The sequence below is a fragment of the Trachurus japonicus genome, chromosome 12, assembly GCF_045865225.1.
Source record: "Trachurus japonicus isolate A0001 chromosome 12, Traja_1.0".
In the NCBI taxonomy this organism is placed as follows: domain Eukaryota; kingdom Metazoa; phylum Chordata; class Actinopteri; order Carangiformes; family Carangidae; genus Trachurus; species Trachurus japonicus.
Window position 1 is genome coordinate 5,716,515 of NC_140918.1, and position 15,903 is coordinate 5,732,417.

The window sequence follows — 15,903 nt, forward strand, 5'->3', positions numbered from 1 at the left end:
GCCACAAAATGAGCCGCCCAGGATGGTACCTTTAATTAAATGACTAGAAAATATATTAGCTAAAAACTGACACATTAAACTCTGTCAGTGATTCTTTAGAGTTAAAAAAAAAAATACAGAAATGCAACAACTGTGAGACTAAAATGACGAGATTATCAATAATAATTCATTTAAAGGGATAGTAGTATTTTTTTAAAAGTGGGGTTGTATGATCTACAAATAGCCCCTAAGTACTTTAATTGCAGTAGAAGACTCTCTGCACTCCTCCCGTTAGCAACGCCAGCCCATAATAGCCCTGCCCAGAGATTTACAACATACATTGTTGTGAATGGACCCAAAGAAACGGCCTATTTTCACGGCCTAAAAGAGGTTTTACCTAGAAAAAAATACACAGTTCCATTGTTTGCTCCATTCACAACAATGTATGTTGTAAATCTCTGGGCAGGGCTATTATGGGCTGGCGTTGCTAACGGGAGGAGTGTCTTCTACTGCAATTAAAGTACGTAGGGGCTATTTGTAGATCATACAACCCCACTTTTTAAAAAAATGCTACTATCCCTTTAAGTGACCTCCACAGTCGAACTTGCAACCTTTATTTTGACAGCGCAGACCGGAAGTGAGGTATGATGTCATGTGATATCACTTCCTGTCAGAGCCCACAGCCTCTCTCTCTCTCTCTCCCCCTCTCTCTCTCTTCTCTCTCTCCTCTCTCTCTCTCAGGTGATGGACTCTCAGAAGGTAAGAATCGGATCATCGATGACAATATCGATCATATCTGATCAGTTTGCAGCGGGTGAGAGACATAGACAACACATGGGCAGAGAGAGAGAGAGGATTAGCTAGTTAGCTTATCACTCGCTCCCCCGTTCAATTCCTATGTCTCTCTCCCCCACCTCTCTCTCTCTCTCTATGGTCGAGTGAGCATCGCTTTTAATGAGGGATTTATAGATAAGACTCTCTCTCACTTTGGTCGAGTCGCTATCAGAATGAATGTATTGCTGCAGTCGGCAGGTTATTGATTAACCCTTGTTCAGGTGATTGTTGTTTCTCCCCAGGTAACTCCACCTCATTCATTCTCTATATAACTCGACCTTCCTCTCTCTCTCTCTCTCTCTCTCTCTCTCTCTCTCTCTCTCTCTCTCTCTCTGTCAGTGTAACTCTACCTCGCTCTACCAATCAATGAAACGTATTGGAAAGGACAAAATTAATTTATTATTGATAAATTACTCACTAGTCACTGCAGGTTATATAGATGAGTAAAGGTGACTGCAAAAGTCAAAAGTCACATGAAGATGTCATGTTGGACACTGACAGGTAAATTTATTTTAAAGGGATACGCCAACTTTTTTTTTTCTCGTGTCTTGCCTCACTCCCGAGTCCATGACCAGCAGATAGACACCATCCTTTCGACTGTGCGTGCAGTAACGAGGGAGATAGAGCCATATCGTCCGTAATTAGCTTAGCTCAAACGCTGGAAGTGTATAGGTAGTGTTAGCCTGCCTCCACCTAAAGTCATCAGAGAAACTCTTCAGTAACTCTAAACGGGCCGATCTTCATCTCAGAGCTGACAAAACTCTCCGGTAAGGCATCTTGAGCGGTCAAATGCCGGTAACGGGACGAGATCGGTCAAAACGGAGGGTTCAAGCAAAGACGCTTTATTTTGGTTCAAGCTAGCGACATCGAGGGTAGGTTAGCTTCCTATTTCAAAGTAAAAGCACTTCTGTATGTAAAGGGCAACGGGTGTTTTATTTTGTGAAAGTAACCGGAAGTGCGTTGGTCACAACGGCTAGCTTGAGTAGCGCCGAATTTGTCCGAACAAAATTGTAAACAGCTGGTATTTAGACAAATTAACGACACACTGCTGATCTAAACGGCTACTTTCTCGCCTAAAAAATGTTGGCGTATCCCTTTAATGTAATGATTGATTTTTTAAATTTATTTTTATTTTATTTTTTTGTAAACAGGAAGCTCTGCGCAGGATCATCAGCACATTAGCCAATAAAAACGAAGAGCTACACAGCTTCCTGGAAGCGGTCGACAACACGCTGACAGGCCTGCAGGTAAGTCGCTGAGGGGGAGGGGCTTACAGAGGCTGGGAACATATTAACGTAATAAATAACGGCAACAACAACAACGACAGAAAACCGTTTTCACTTTGTCCAATCAGGAGGAGTCATGTAAGGTGATGTCAGACCTGGAGGCGGAGCTTGAGCTGCTGAGGTCCGCTTTGGAGGAGAAAGGGGTGGAGCTCCATGACGTCATCAAAGAAGAGAAGCTCAGGAAGGAGGCGGAGCTACAGGTGAATTTAAATTAGTGCTGACGTCAAAACCCGGAAGTTTAGCATTGCGCTGGTTCCCGGAAAAGAAAGTGAATGGGATTTTTGCATTGTGTTTTGGATGACGTCAGAAAATCATCTCTGTCGCTGACACTTACAAGTTTTGTTCAGCGAGATAATCTTCACATATGAACTCCTTTTATACCGTATTTGAAGCTTAAATGTGATCGCCAGAAAAAGCTAACATAAGGCTACTACACGGTCACATGACTTTTGACGTCACCACGACTAAGCTTTCCACTGATATCGGCCGCTTTATTTGACTTTGTATTATGGGGAAATGGGACTGTTCCTACTTGTTGAAAACCCATAAATTACATAAAATAACATAAGAAGAACACTCTGGTCTGTTGGGGGGTGGCAGTTAGCAACCGCCTTTTTCACGACATGTAAAAGCTTCAAAATTCACAAGTAGGGTATTTACTGACGTGTTTTATGTCGAAGAATAAAACCTGAAACTCGCTTAACATAAGCTTTTGTTAACCACAGACCTAATTTGAGGTATTTTATCAAAATCCCATTGACTTTAAGACGAGGGAACAAGAAGTGAGCGCTAACGCTAACAGAGTTCCAGTGTTACTGGCAGACTCTATTGACATATATATTGGGCTCTGCGCTGGTCTCACATTTGGGCTAATTCTGACAAAACGGTAGCTCCCATCAGAAAAAGAAGCAGACCGTGGTCGTTGGAAGGACTTCCCAAATACGTTTATATGGTTTTGATGTTTTTAGAGTAAATATTTTGGAAACCTTTGCGAGTTAAAAGCAGGTGTCCCTTCTGCTTCTCTCAGAAAATCTTTGTATTATATTATCAATGGGCCGCAGGGAGGGGCCGGGCTGCACTGACAGGCTCACAGTTTAAATTCTGTACGTTTCTCTGCTTTGTTGAACACATTGTTGGAAAGAGGACAAGCCAGTCTACAACTGTGGAAAAAATCATGTGTGTAGAGTGTCATTTGTGGCCAGGAGCAGCGTGGAAACGGAAAACAACTGTTTACATGTCGGCCGTGCTCTAACCCCTTGACCACCCTACACTGTAAAACCTGAAGTTTCTCTCAGTGGAATATTTTACTTTACAAAGTCATCTTGTTTAATTCAGAGTTTGTTTGTTTTTGTTGTTTTGGGGGGTTTTTTTACAATATTTTCCTGGTTTGTTGTTGTTGTATTCAGAAGCAGCTGTCTGCGGGGAAGTGTGCTCTGCTGTCATGTGAAGAGCTGCTGGAGTTTGCAAATCAAACACTGACCATCAGCAGTGAAGAAGAGTTCCTGCAGGTGAACAACAACAAACATCCACCGGCCACAGACGGTTAAAAATATACAGATTTAATAATAACTGTCATAAATATAATAAGTCACTTTGATCTGTTTCATTTTCAGGCTGCAAAACAAATCAAAGAAAGGTACGTCACAGTTAAAGCGTGTTTTAATTTGAACATAAAATACATTTCTGTTGAACTAACCCAGTTAATGTTCATTAATGTATAGTTTATGAGGTGCTGGTGTTCATTGTCATCGTTAAGTTTCCATCACATTTCAAAGTTTGTCTTTTTTAATCATATTTCTTTTCTGTTTGTTTTTATTTTTCTTTGTTTGCTCTTTGTGCTTCATGTTTTTTATTTCTTATTGTAACGTTTCATCATTATTTAATTCAAATTTTTATTTCTTTCGCCACGTTTAAACTAACAAATCAAAGTTAACACTATAAAACTTAAATTAACCCTTCGCATGTAAAATCCGCCTGCGTGACGTCCTAACCCCGACCCCCCTAACCCTAACACCTCCCTCCCCACCCTGCCTCGATGCTTTGCCTCCTCCTCCTCCTCCTCCTCCTCCTCCTGTTGCCAGGGTAACGATGGCTCCAGCATTCCGGCTGACAACTCGTCCGGCGGTGTCGGAAAACATGGCGCAGTTCACCGTCGACTTCAGCACGGAAAGGGCGGGGCTTCAACGACTTCACTTCCTGCCAGGTCTGTTTATTTATTTGATTTGATTTGATTTGTTTTTATCATTTTCAATTTTTTCACAGTTGTCAAAATATTTTTTTATAATGTGTTCGACGACGACGTTGTGTTCAATGTTTTTTTTTTTACAGTGCCCAGAGCTCCAGAGATCGACGCCTCCAGCTGCATCACCCATGACAACAACATCACGGTTGCCTGGCGACCGGCCGGCGAGGGGGACAGCGAGGGACCGACCGAACGCTACGACCTCGAGTATCGAAAAACAAACCATGAAAACTCGCTACGGGCCGCAGGAGAGGCATGCTGGGAAAAAATCTGCGACATCACAGACACTCAGATCACGATCACAGGTCATAGGTTATTGATTATTGATTATATTTATATACTATAATAATAACATTTCCGATTTTAATACTTGATCCATATTTTTATACATATTTATTGATTTTATATTTAATGCACTTGATACGGCGGCGAAGTTTCGTTGTATCGTGTGCAGTGACAGTAAAGCTTATTGGTTATTGATCGGAAAATATGTTTTTCAGGTCTGAAGTTCGATTCCCGTTTTGTCGTTGTGCGAGTTCGAGCGAAAAACAAAACGGCAGCCGGAGAGTTCTCAGAACCTGTTACCTTGGAAACCAGAGGTGATGTCACAACAGAGTGAATGAATGAATGAATGAATGAATGAATGAATGAATGAATGGAGGTTGTTACAGTTTTAAAATTTTCATTCGTTTTTATTTTTATTTACTTCAGTTTAGTTTTATTTAGTTCAACAAGCGATAAATCAGTTTTGATTGACTATTTTTAATTTAGTCTTAGTTTTAGTTTTTCAGGTTTTAGCAGAAAGCCTCTGTCACACCTCTGAAGATGAACTTCCACATTTGTAGGATTTTTCCCTTTTAGTTGCATCCCATCAGAGCTGCAACAATTAATCGAACACTAATCGATTATTAAATTAATCGTCAAATAATCGGTTTGAGTATTTTTTGTTCCTTTATGACAATAAACTGAGTCTCTCTTTGGTTTGTGGACAAAACAAGACATTTGAGGACGTCGTCTGGTGGTTTGAGAAACACTGGTTGACATTTTTCAACATAACAACAAATCGATTAATCGTTTAAATAATCAACAGATTAATCGATAATGAAAATAATCGTTAGTTGCCGCCCTAGTCTTCAGGTTTTAGGAGAAAGCCTCTCTCAGATGTCTGAAGATGAACTTTTTCCCTTTTAGTTGCATCCATCCCATAATGTTCCCATCAGTCCTCATCAGGTTCCATTCACTCTTATCTCCCTGTGGGTCGTACTCCAAGTCGTCCCATATTGAGCTGTGGCGTTTTCTTCCTGCAGCTTTAGACATCTCTAAGAAAAAACTAAAGTTTAGTTCTCGTTTTTGGAAAAATTGTCATTTTAATTTTTATTTCATTTTATTAAATTATTTGTTCACAGCTAGTTGTAGTTTTAGTTTGAGTTTGAGTTTGAGTTTGAGTTTTAGTTTTAGTTTTAGTGAGCTACAATAACCCTGGAGTGGATGGATGAATGGTTGGACAGATGAGTGGATGAGCGACGATGACGTGAATCTTCTTCCCTCGCAGCCTTTAACTTCGGCTTCGATGCGTCGACGGCTCACGCCGAGCTGAAGGTTCAGGGCGACACGGTGACCTGGGAGCCTCAGGGGGTCAAAGGTCACGACCCCCGGCTGAAAGGCAAAGAGCCTAAAAGCAGGTGAGAGGATGAGAAGGTGATGATGTCATCAGGTTTTCTGTTTGTCACGAATCATCCACTGCAGGTTATTAGGTCAAGACAACCGATCAATAATAGTAATAATAACTGATAATCACGTTGATAATCGCCGCGCTGGTGCCGGTGCGAGTCGACAGGGACATGTTGAAGTTGTCTGTGCTGCTGTTTGAGTCTTTAACCTTTTTGTCCCTCTTCAGTCTCCGTACTGCTTCCTCTCCGACTCCCTCAGGTAGAAACTGCCTCCGCTGTCTGGTCCATCCACCATCTCTCCTTCATGCAGCCAATCACGTCACCGCTGACATCACCGCTGACATCACTGCTGACATCACATTGGCGTTCATTTTAGTCTTTAACCTTCATGTTTCTATTTTTAACTCCGTTTTGTGTTTTCAACGTGTTTCAAAGTAAAAGACTTGTGTCTTCTGGGGGGGAAGGGATTAATTTAGATCACAGTTCCACTTTAAATCACATTTTATAAGATTTTTTTATTTCAAATTATCTTCTTTTATATTTTTATATTTTTTTAAGCAAAAGTTTTAAGGTGAAAGTTTTGTTTGTTTGATGAAATGTTGATGTTCGTGTCGTTTTCTTCATGTTTTCATCGACTCCATCGGACGTTTCACGTGTTTATTCCTGTTTTGTTTTTGTTTTTATTTTCGTAAAGTTTTCATTGTTTGACTCTTTAACCTGTGACGTGTTGGTTTTATGTCGTCAGCAGTAGAAGTGCGACGCCATCACCCAATAAGACGGCAGGAGGTCGAGGGGGGCGCGACCGGTTCGCTGGAGAGTCGTACACGGTGCTGGGTACGAACCTGAAAATAAAACTATTATATTTATTTATTATAATATATTTATTATTAAAGGGATAATTCACACAAAATTGAAATTTCAGAGTCCTCCGTGGCTTCTCTGAGTTACAGGGGGTCTCGGCGTAGCAGTGCATGTCCATATAACGGTTGCAAATGGATACCACTTTTCTTCGTAACAAAAAGACACACCAAAAAACATCCAAATGCCTCCATGCTGGACGAACTGGAATAAGCTTCTAGACTTATTAAAATTGTTTTCGGTCGTCAATTTGGACATTTCGGGGCTTCCACTACACACAAGCTTGAAAAATAGACTTATTTAATTTTTTTAAAGAGGTATTTGGATGTTTTTTGGTGTGTCTTTTTGTTATGAAGACAGTTGGTATCCATTTGCAACCGTTATATGGACATGCACTGCTATGCCAAGACCCCCTGTAACTCAGAGAAGCCACGGAGGACTCTGAAACTCCTCCCAGCCCTTAGTCGACAGAGTGAAATTTCAATTTTGGGTGAACTATCCCTTTAAGTTGTTGTTTTTTATTCTTCCACCTCAGGCGACCAGGAGATGATCGGCGGCTGCCACTACTGGGAGCTCCGCCCCCTCGCCGACTGGAAGTCGTTCAGCGTGGGCGTGGCCTACCGGGCCGGTCTGGGCCGGTTCGACCAGCTGGGGAAGAGCAGCAGCAGCTGGAGCCTCCACGCCAGCCAGTGGCTGCAGAGCTCGCTGGCCATCAAGCACAACAACCGAGCCAAAGCTCTCGACTGGCCGCTGCCTCAGCGAATCGGAATCTACTGTGACTACGACAACGGTACGAAGAAAAGTTAAAGAGCAACTAAACCCCTCAGTTTTGGATGATGGAAATTCAAAAAATGCCTTGATTATGGGCGGGGCTCCAGGAGCACTCTCCGATCCCCCCCCGCACTGCATTCACACCCTCGAAATCACACAAAGGAGGAAAAAAAAGTAATAAACACACACGATATAGCGCTAACGAGCGATTCTGACAGCACTAGTAGCGTGGACAGTGCTAGGAGCGGACGCCGGAGCCGTTAGCAACTCGTTACCGGCTCGTTAGCACCGGCCGCACTATCAGGCGGCTGTTAGCAGCCGTTAGCCGCAGCAGAGCAGCTAGAGCGCCTAGCAACCGTTAGCCGCAGCAGAGCAGCTAGAGCGCCTAGCAACCGTTAGCCGCAGCAGAGCAGCTAGAGCGCCTAGCAACCGTTAGCCGCAGCAGAGCAGCTAGAGCGCCTAGCAACCGTTAGCAGCAGGCAGCCGGTGCTGATTGGTCGGGGAGCTGGTGGCCGGTGACGAAAGCTGCCTCCAAAACGTCATCTGCCTCCATCTCAGCCAATAGAAAAATTCGATTGTAATAGCCGTGTTTCAACCCATAGAGGGCAGTCACTCTACATTTTTACTACAAAATACACCACATTGAAATATTTTGACTAAAATGTCAAAAGTTGGACCAGAATCAACCGACAACACTACCTTATACCCAAATATATTTGTTTTCAGCAGAAAAAAGTGGTTTAGGGGTTTAGTTCCTCTTTAACAAGTCGACGTTTTTTAAGATTTTCACTTCAGCTGCTTCTCGTCTCACGGCAACACAACACTGATTATTGATTATTGATCTGTTGTTTCAGGTGATTTGTCGTTTATTGATGTCGATCGACTTCGTCTTCTTCACTCCTTCAAAACAAAGTTCAGCCAACCGCTCGTCCCCGCCTTCACTGTGAGTACTACAGTACTACTACAGTATTATTACGGGACAACTACTGAACTACTTCAATACTACTACAGTACTACTACTTCTACAACAGAACTACTACAGTAGTACTACAGTATTATTACAGTACTACCACAATACTACTATGGAACTACTACACTACAGTATTATTACAGGACTACTACTGAACTACTACAATACTACTACAGTACTTCTACAACAGAACTACTACAGTCTACTACAATACTACTACAGTACCACTACTTCTACAACAGAACTACTACAGTATTATTACAATATTACTACTGAACTACTACAATACAGTACTACTACTTCTACAACAGAACTACTACAGTATTATTACAGTACTACCACAATACTACTATGGAACTACTACACTACAGTCTACTGAACTACTACAATACTACTACAGTACCACTACTTCTACAACAGAACTACTACAGTATTATTACAGTACTACTACGGTACTACTACAGTATTATTACAATATTACTACTGAACTACTACAATACAGTACTACTACTTCTACAACAGAACTACTACAGTACTACTACAGTATTATTACAGTACTACCACAATACTACTATGGAACTACTACACTACAGTATTATTACAGGACTACTACTGAACTACTACAATACTACTACAGTACCACTACTTCTACAACAGAACTACTACAGTATTATTACAGTACTACTACAGTACTACTACAGTATTATTACAGGACTACTACTGAACTACTGTAATACTACTACTTCTACAGCAGAACTACTACAGTACTCCTACAGTATTACTGCAGTACAGTGTAACTCTAAAACCTGTGTTGTGTGTAGTATGTGTTACATGTACGTAGTAGAACTTCACATTATTTGTAGTATAACTAACACAGTACTTTGTCGTGTCACAGTTCTCTGTTCTTCAGTACTTGTACTCTTGATGTCGCAGTAGTAACAGCGGTAAAACTACGTTGCAGGTTTGGTGCGGAGGCTTCACCTTGACGACGGGTCTGCAGGTGCCGAGCTTCATGGGAAACTTCCTGTCGACCAATCGGAGCCTGAGTAACCTGTCGCAGTGATCGATGCTGATATTTATGATGAAATTTATTATGATCAAATATGTAAAAAACTTTAAAACATAGTATCTGTTAAATTATATCAAATATTAATTTACTATTTAAAAAAAAAAAGCAATTGCATCATAATTTAAGGCTTTTATTAAAAAAAAGATTACGCTTGCTTGCTCTTATTTTGAAAGTCATGATCGTTATAGATAGCCTATTGCTTTTATGTCAACGAATACTATTGTCTGTTAAATAAGGCTTTTATACTGATTGATTTTATATGTGAGAAATTCATATTTTTTCATATAAATGTCAGATGTTTATGGTCCTAACAGTAACAGGAAGTTCTCTCTGGGTTTTATTTTGAAGGCTGTGATCAAGTGTGTTTTTTTGTCTTAATTTATGTGAGACCCTTTTATTGTGAAATTATGAGAGATTGTGTTGTGCGTTTCTATGGGAAGTAAAATAGGTCAAAATTCATCTCATCTATGCCACTCATCAGGTGACGTAAACATTGTTAAAGTAAATGAACAAATAAATAAATAAGATAAATAATATAACACTACGTCGCAAATGTGTGAAGTTCTTTCAATTCTTTCCTCTTCTCTGAAAAGCCTTTCTGCTAATGCATTTCAATGATCAAATTTCATTTCAAATCCAATTTTGGTAGCTTTATGCTGGAGGATGTTTTGAAAATTATATCTTAAATGTCCTTTTCTTTGTCATTTTAATTAAGTCACAGAATGAGCAGTCTTGATATTGATTCTTTATTTTATTTTAGTCAGAAAATGCAGCTATATTTTGAAAATGAAAAAGGATTTCTGTTAATCCATTTTAATTTTTAAATATGAGAACATCTGCTTCGATAATAAATGTTCTTCTTTCTCAAAACATCTAATAATGTATCGTTAATGCAGGTCACTCCCACGCTCCCCCTGTTTCCTGTCTCTTCACACTGTCCTGTCAAAATAAAAGCACAAAAATAAATAAATAAAAAGAATAAAAATGTATTTGTAATAGATTTGTTATTGGAAAACTGATAAAATTTTCATCTTATTTTTATATAGCCTATATAATGAAGAGAAACTTCAATCAGACAGACTTCAACCCTCTGGTGATGTCACAATGATGTCACTGTAAATGTTAAAAATAAATAAATAAATATTGAAAAAACATTTGATTCGTCAGAGACAAAAAAATAAAATAAAAATAAAAAAGTAGAAAGTGGAAAAGAATAAAAACAAAGCAGCAAGAAACAAGAAAAAGTGGAAGAGAAAGAGGGGGATGGTATCCATGGAGACGGAACAACATGACCGGGGTAAGAGGACGAGGGAGGAAGAGGCCGTCTCCATGGCAACAAAACAACAGAACAAGAAACTGGAGCCAGAGGGAATAGGAGCAAGATCGGCACAGAGAGAAAAAGAAGAGAAGAGGAAAAAGGAAAAAAAGAGGAGGAGAAGAAAAAAGAAGAAGGAGGAGGAGGAAGAGGAGGAAGAGGAGGAAGAGGAGGATCGGCAGCAGGTGAGGAAGAATTTCCCACAATTCACCTGTTCTTACCTGGATCACTACCACAACACTGAAAGGAAAAGTTTTCACTAATTTGTGCAACAGCTGAAATTTTTATTTTCTTTTGGTCCTAAAGATGTGAAGATGGCCTGTTTCCGTGGCAACCGAGAGGAATTTTACGGAGAAGTCCTCCTATTGGACGAGAGGAAGATCACACTGAAGGTGAGCACAGAGTGACTTCCTGTTTATTGCACTTTATCTCTCACTTGAAATCATTGTTTTTTGTATTTTATTGTTATTTTGTATTAGTTTTGCTTTTGTTGTTGTTGTTTTTTTTCGTAGAAATCGTCGAAGGCGGCGGCCATCTTGCAGCAGGTGTTTTCTCACCTGGATCTGGTTGAAGTCAAATTCTTCGGTTTGAGATTCTGTGACAACAAACAGCAGACGGTGAGGAAACGATGAAGAACCTTTAAAGGGATAGTTCAACATTTTGGCAAATTGGCCCATTGCCATAATCCCTATAGTCATAGCAGTAGGTTCGTTACCTTTAATTGTCGGTGCAAGCTGTTTTTAGGACGACGGAGCAGAGCCTAATGGGATTTTTTTGGTTTGCGTTGAGTTGTTTTACAGGTAAAACCTACTGCTATGACTATAGGGATTATGGCAATGGGCCAATTTGCCAAAAATGTTGAACTATCCCTTTAAAGAGACGCTAACAAGCTGCTCCTGATTATTGGAAAGATGTTAAGTTTTCTGTTTGTTTGTTTCAGCACTGGTTGGATCCATCGAAGACTCTGTCACAGCATCGAGAGCTCGGTGAGTTTCACACAACAACAACAAAATCTTATGTTTTTTTAAATTAAAGATGTTTAATGTTCCTGTTTATTCACATTCATTCATTTATTAATTTATTCACTCATCTCATTGTTCCAGCTGGGCCTCCGTACATCTTTTACTTTGGTGTCAGATTTTATGCTGAAGATCCGTCAAAGCTGAAAGATGAAACAACCCGGTGAGTATTTATTTATTTATTCATTCATTCATTTTTCAACCATTCCCTGACTCATATGCTCATGCTTCATGCGTCACCTGTTGATGACATCACAACCTCCGTGGCGACAGGTGGCAGTTTTACCTGCAGCTTCGTCAGGACGTCCGTCGAGGTCGCCTGCTCTGCCCCGCCCACCTCAGACCGCAGCTCTTTGCTCTGATGCTGCAGGGTGAGATAATAACCAATCACAGGAGAGGTTTCAATGTTTCCTATTACAGTTTTTTTTTTAAATTATTATGTTATTATATTATTTTATTCAGACGTAAACAATAAATTCTGACATTTTGAACTCTTTTCATCACCAGTGGATCGTGGCGACCACGACGTGGAGGAGAAGCTGGAAGATCCGGACGTGGAAACCGTCTACAAATCTCTGAGGTAAACGTTCTGAAACAAGCGAACAAACCTTTAATGAGTTAATTGATGAGTTTACAGTTGATTAAAGCTGTACAGAAATGGCCGTTTGTCCTGTTTGTCGCGCCGAGTTGTCACGAGCTGCAACACGAGTTTACCCGAGTGAGGAAAACAAATTTGATTGGTCGTTATCGAGTGGGCGGGATATTCAAAGCTGGGGGCGAGTCCGAGCTCCGTGTGTGTGTGCGTGTCTCAGACGTTTGATTGACGGATGACGGATCCAATATCAGTGGCTGGTGAATCGTGTACAGGCTGACGTATAATCCCTGCGCCTGCATTATCCAATGCGGAAAAAAAAATACACACTTTCATCCCGGATTTACTCAAAAATAGAATTTTGCACAAAGTTTGGCCTACATCGTCTGAAAGATGAGTTATCACATTCATTTTATGATCCAGAGTGGGCTTAAATTCAGTTTTCTTTTCTGTACAGCTTTAATGAGATTATAAACCTCACATAGAAACATCAACTTCTCGCCTCATTCTCTCTCTCTCTCTCCCTCCCTTTGTGTCCAGCGGTGTCTCTCGCCCTCAGGCTCAGAGTCTCTTCCTGTCTCTCTGCAGCTCTCTGCAGCTGTACGGAGCCTCGCTGTTCAATGCCTATGTAAGATCACCAATCGCTGATCAATAACCTGAGTTTCATTTAATCACTGTCTCTAAAATCTTTCTTTTGTTAGTATTTATCAATCAGGTTTATCAATAACACACAAGTCAATCAGACATTCATCAATCCTGTGTTTATAAATCACATATTAATCAGTAATGGATCGTGGATCGTCTGTTTTTGACTCAGGGGGAGAACCAGTCGGAGTACTTCCTGGGTCCGACACCGGTGGGCGTGGTCGTCTACAAGAACAAAGTGCTGGTGGGAAAATATTTCTGGTAGGAGTGAGACCTCAATAACATCTTTGATGATCATGATTTACAAACACGATTAAACTATTTGATCTGAAGCAAACAAAGGTTGAATTAATACAAAATTTAGATCTTAAAGCAGAAGTAAGTGATATATTTGTGTTAATATAAGTCTTAAATAGTTATATCTTCCGACAGCAATCACTTACATAGAGTGTTTGTCTGAAACACGGGTCTGTCAGTCACTCTGCTCTGCTCTGAGCCGAAGAGAAAACATTTATCGTATCCTACAGTTTTTATCCAATGAGGAGAGAGAACGGCATGCAGGGCTGTGTGTGCAGCCAAGGAACGCCGTGAATGTGGTGACGTAGGGACGAGGACTGTTATGGTGCGTTCAAGGAAACTCGTATTTTTCCGACCGTGAAGTCGTACCAGTTCGATCTGGTACGAGTTCACCGGTCGGAAGTTACGAGTGGCCGTTATAGTGACTTTCACCGGTAAAACAGGTCGGAAAAACACGAGTGGGTTGCCTGAAACGCTACAAAGTCGTAAGTTGTGACTTGCAGCTGTAATTTACGATTTCAAAAGCCTGCCTGGAACGCAGCATTAGCGAAAACGACCGGACCACTTACTTCTGCTTTAAGCCTCTGGAAATATCACTTTAAATAGTAAAAATGCCTGTATTATATCAAAGTCAAGTGTCTCATTAAGCGTCCACAAAAGTCTGAGTGAAAATAACTATTAAAAAACCTGGTTTAAAGGTTACGAGACAGAGTTGTTTTAGAGGTAAATTCATGCAAAACCGCTCATGTGCGTTCCTGTTGGGGGCAGTTTTTCATCATCAGTCTCTGTATTTCCCTCTAAAACAACTCTGTCTGGTAACGTTGTGTTATTATCTCATAGCGTGGTGAATGTGCAGGTCACAACTTGTCCACCAGAGCGTTGTGGAGTTGTTGGATTGTGTATTTGATGAGTTTGATGAGGGAAACCAAGAAATCCCATGAGCCTCCGTAGCGTAGCTCTGAGCAGCTCACGGCTCTGCTCCGCCGTTCTAAAAATAGCTTGCACCGACAATTAAAGGTAACGAATCTACTGCTATGACTATAGGGATTATGGCAATGGACCAATTTGCCAAAATGTTGAACTATCCTTTTAAGGGTTGATGTGTACAACACAATTATTTGTATAGTATTAATAATGACAGAAAAATGTAAATAAATAAGTATGACTCATCTGCATAAATGAAAAAATTAAAAGCTTTTACCCAAACCCAACTTTCTCTGTAGGTTCACAAACACGGTGCTTTGTTGTGGCTTGATACAGTGAAACATGAGTCAACCACAGATTTGATGATTTGATGTTTGTTCAACTTTTACTAAACTAAAAGGTTAATTCATGTGTAATTATATCGGGTGGTAAAGCTGTGATCATGTGACCTGTCATGTGACTCTCGTCCTCAGGCAGCGAATCGCCAAACTTCACTACAAAGACGAAACGTTTGAGCTCACGGTCGTGGGAAAAAACGTGAGTTCCTGTCACCTGACTGATGCTAAAACTAAAACTAACCTACACACAGCAACCTGAAGCTGTTCAATGGTAAATACAGTGTGTGTGTGTGTCTGTGTGTGTGTGTGTGTGTGTGTGTGTGTGTGTGTGCGTGTGCGTGTGTGTGTGTGTGTTTCAGGGATCAGAGACGTCGTTCTATTTCCAGACGTCAGATCGCTGTGACTGTAAACGTCTGTGGAGATGCTGTGTCGACCATCACATTTTCTTCAGGTGAAGCACACACACACACACACACACATACTAACTGTTGTCCTCCTGTCGTCTCCTCCCCTCCTTACCTCTCCTTTCCTCCTTTCCTTTCCTTTCCTTTTCTTTTCCTCTCCTCTCCTCCTTTCCTTCCTCTCCTCTCCTTCCTTTCCTTTCCTTTCTTTTCTTTTCCTTTCCTCTCATCTCCTTCCTTTCCTTTCCTTTCCTTTCCTCTCCTCTCCTCTCCTTTCTTTTCCTCTCCTCTCCTCTCATTTCCTTCCTCTCCTTTCTTTTCTTTTCTTTTCTTTTTTCTTTTCTTTTCTTTTCTTTTCCTTTCCTCTCCTTCCTTTCCTTTCTTTTCCTCTCCTCTCCTCTCATTTCCTTCCTCTCCTTTCTTTTCCTTTCCTTTCCTCTCCTCTCATTTCCTTCCTCTCCTTTCTTTTCCTCTCCTCTCCTCTCTTTCCTTTCCTCTCCTTATACTTTCCTCTCCTCTCCTCTCCTTTCTTTTCCTTTCCTTTCCTTTCCCTTTCCCTTCCTTTCCTCTCCTCCCCTTTCTTTTCCTCTCCTCTCCTCTCTTTCCTTTCCTCTCCTCTCCTCTCTTTCCTTTCCTCTCCTCTCCTTATACTTTCCTCTCCTCTCCTCTCCTCTCCTTTCCTTTCCTTTCCTC

General features: G+C 40.8%; 2 protein-coding genes across 3 annotated transcripts in view; both read left to right on the plus strand.

Moving 5' to 3' along the window:
• The first annotated feature begins 604 nt into the window (after positions 1–604).
• Positions 605–10,177, plus strand: fsd1l (fibronectin type III and SPRY domain containing 1-like). 2 transcript variants are annotated; one of them, XM_085792723.1, is made up of 13 exons: positions 605–738; positions 1,965–2,060; positions 2,168–2,299; positions 3,506–3,607; positions 3,713–3,735; positions 4,181–4,302; positions 4,428–4,646; positions 4,842–4,940; positions 5,894–6,023; positions 6,757–6,845; positions 7,405–7,659; positions 8,495–8,583; positions 9,572–10,177. In XM_085792723.1, exons 1-13 carry the CDS (start codon positions 724–726, stop codon positions 9,671–9,673), a joined length of 1,473 nt encoding a protein of 490 aa, XP_085648849.1. In that variant the 5' UTR covers positions 605–723; the 3' UTR covers positions 9,674–10,177. The 2 variants fall into 2 exon arrangements, with proteins under 2 accessions (XP_085648849.1, XP_085648850.1); XM_085792724.1 differs by having other exon boundaries at positions 6,760–6,845; positions 9,572–9,806.
• A 1,114-nt stretch (positions 10,178–11,291) lies between these two features.
• The window catches only part of epb41l4a (erythrocyte membrane protein band 4.1 like 4A), a 9,144-nt gene continuing 4,532 nt past the window's right edge, over positions 11,292–15,903 (plus strand). Inside the window, exons 1-10 of the mRNA XM_085794309.1 lie at positions 11,292–11,386; positions 11,507–11,611; positions 11,935–11,980; positions 12,098–12,176; positions 12,287–12,384; positions 12,521–12,593; positions 13,146–13,233; positions 13,423–13,511; positions 14,945–15,008; positions 15,169–15,260. Of these exons, the coding sequence (XP_085650435.1) occupies positions 11,309–11,386; positions 11,507–11,611; positions 11,935–11,980; positions 12,098–12,176; positions 12,287–12,384; positions 12,521–12,593; positions 13,146–13,233; positions 13,423–13,511; positions 14,945–15,008; positions 15,169–15,260 (812 nt within the window). The 5' untranslated portion in view covers positions 11,292–11,308. The remainder of the gene's footprint in view (positions 11,387–11,506; positions 11,612–11,934; positions 11,981–12,097; positions 12,177–12,286; positions 12,385–12,520; positions 12,594–13,145; positions 13,234–13,422; positions 13,512–14,944; positions 15,009–15,168; positions 15,261–15,903) is intronic.

Coding starts and splice junctions, on each gene's coding strand:
- fsd1l (XM_085792723.1), top strand. Junction 4,303..4,427: donor ACGACTTCACTTCCTGCCAG/GTCTGTTTATTT, acceptor TTTTTTTTACAG/TGCCCAGAGCTCCAGAGATC. Junction 6,846..7,404: donor AGAGTCGTACACGGTGCTGG/GTACGAACCTGA, acceptor CTTCCACCTCAG/GCGACCAGGAGATGATCGGC.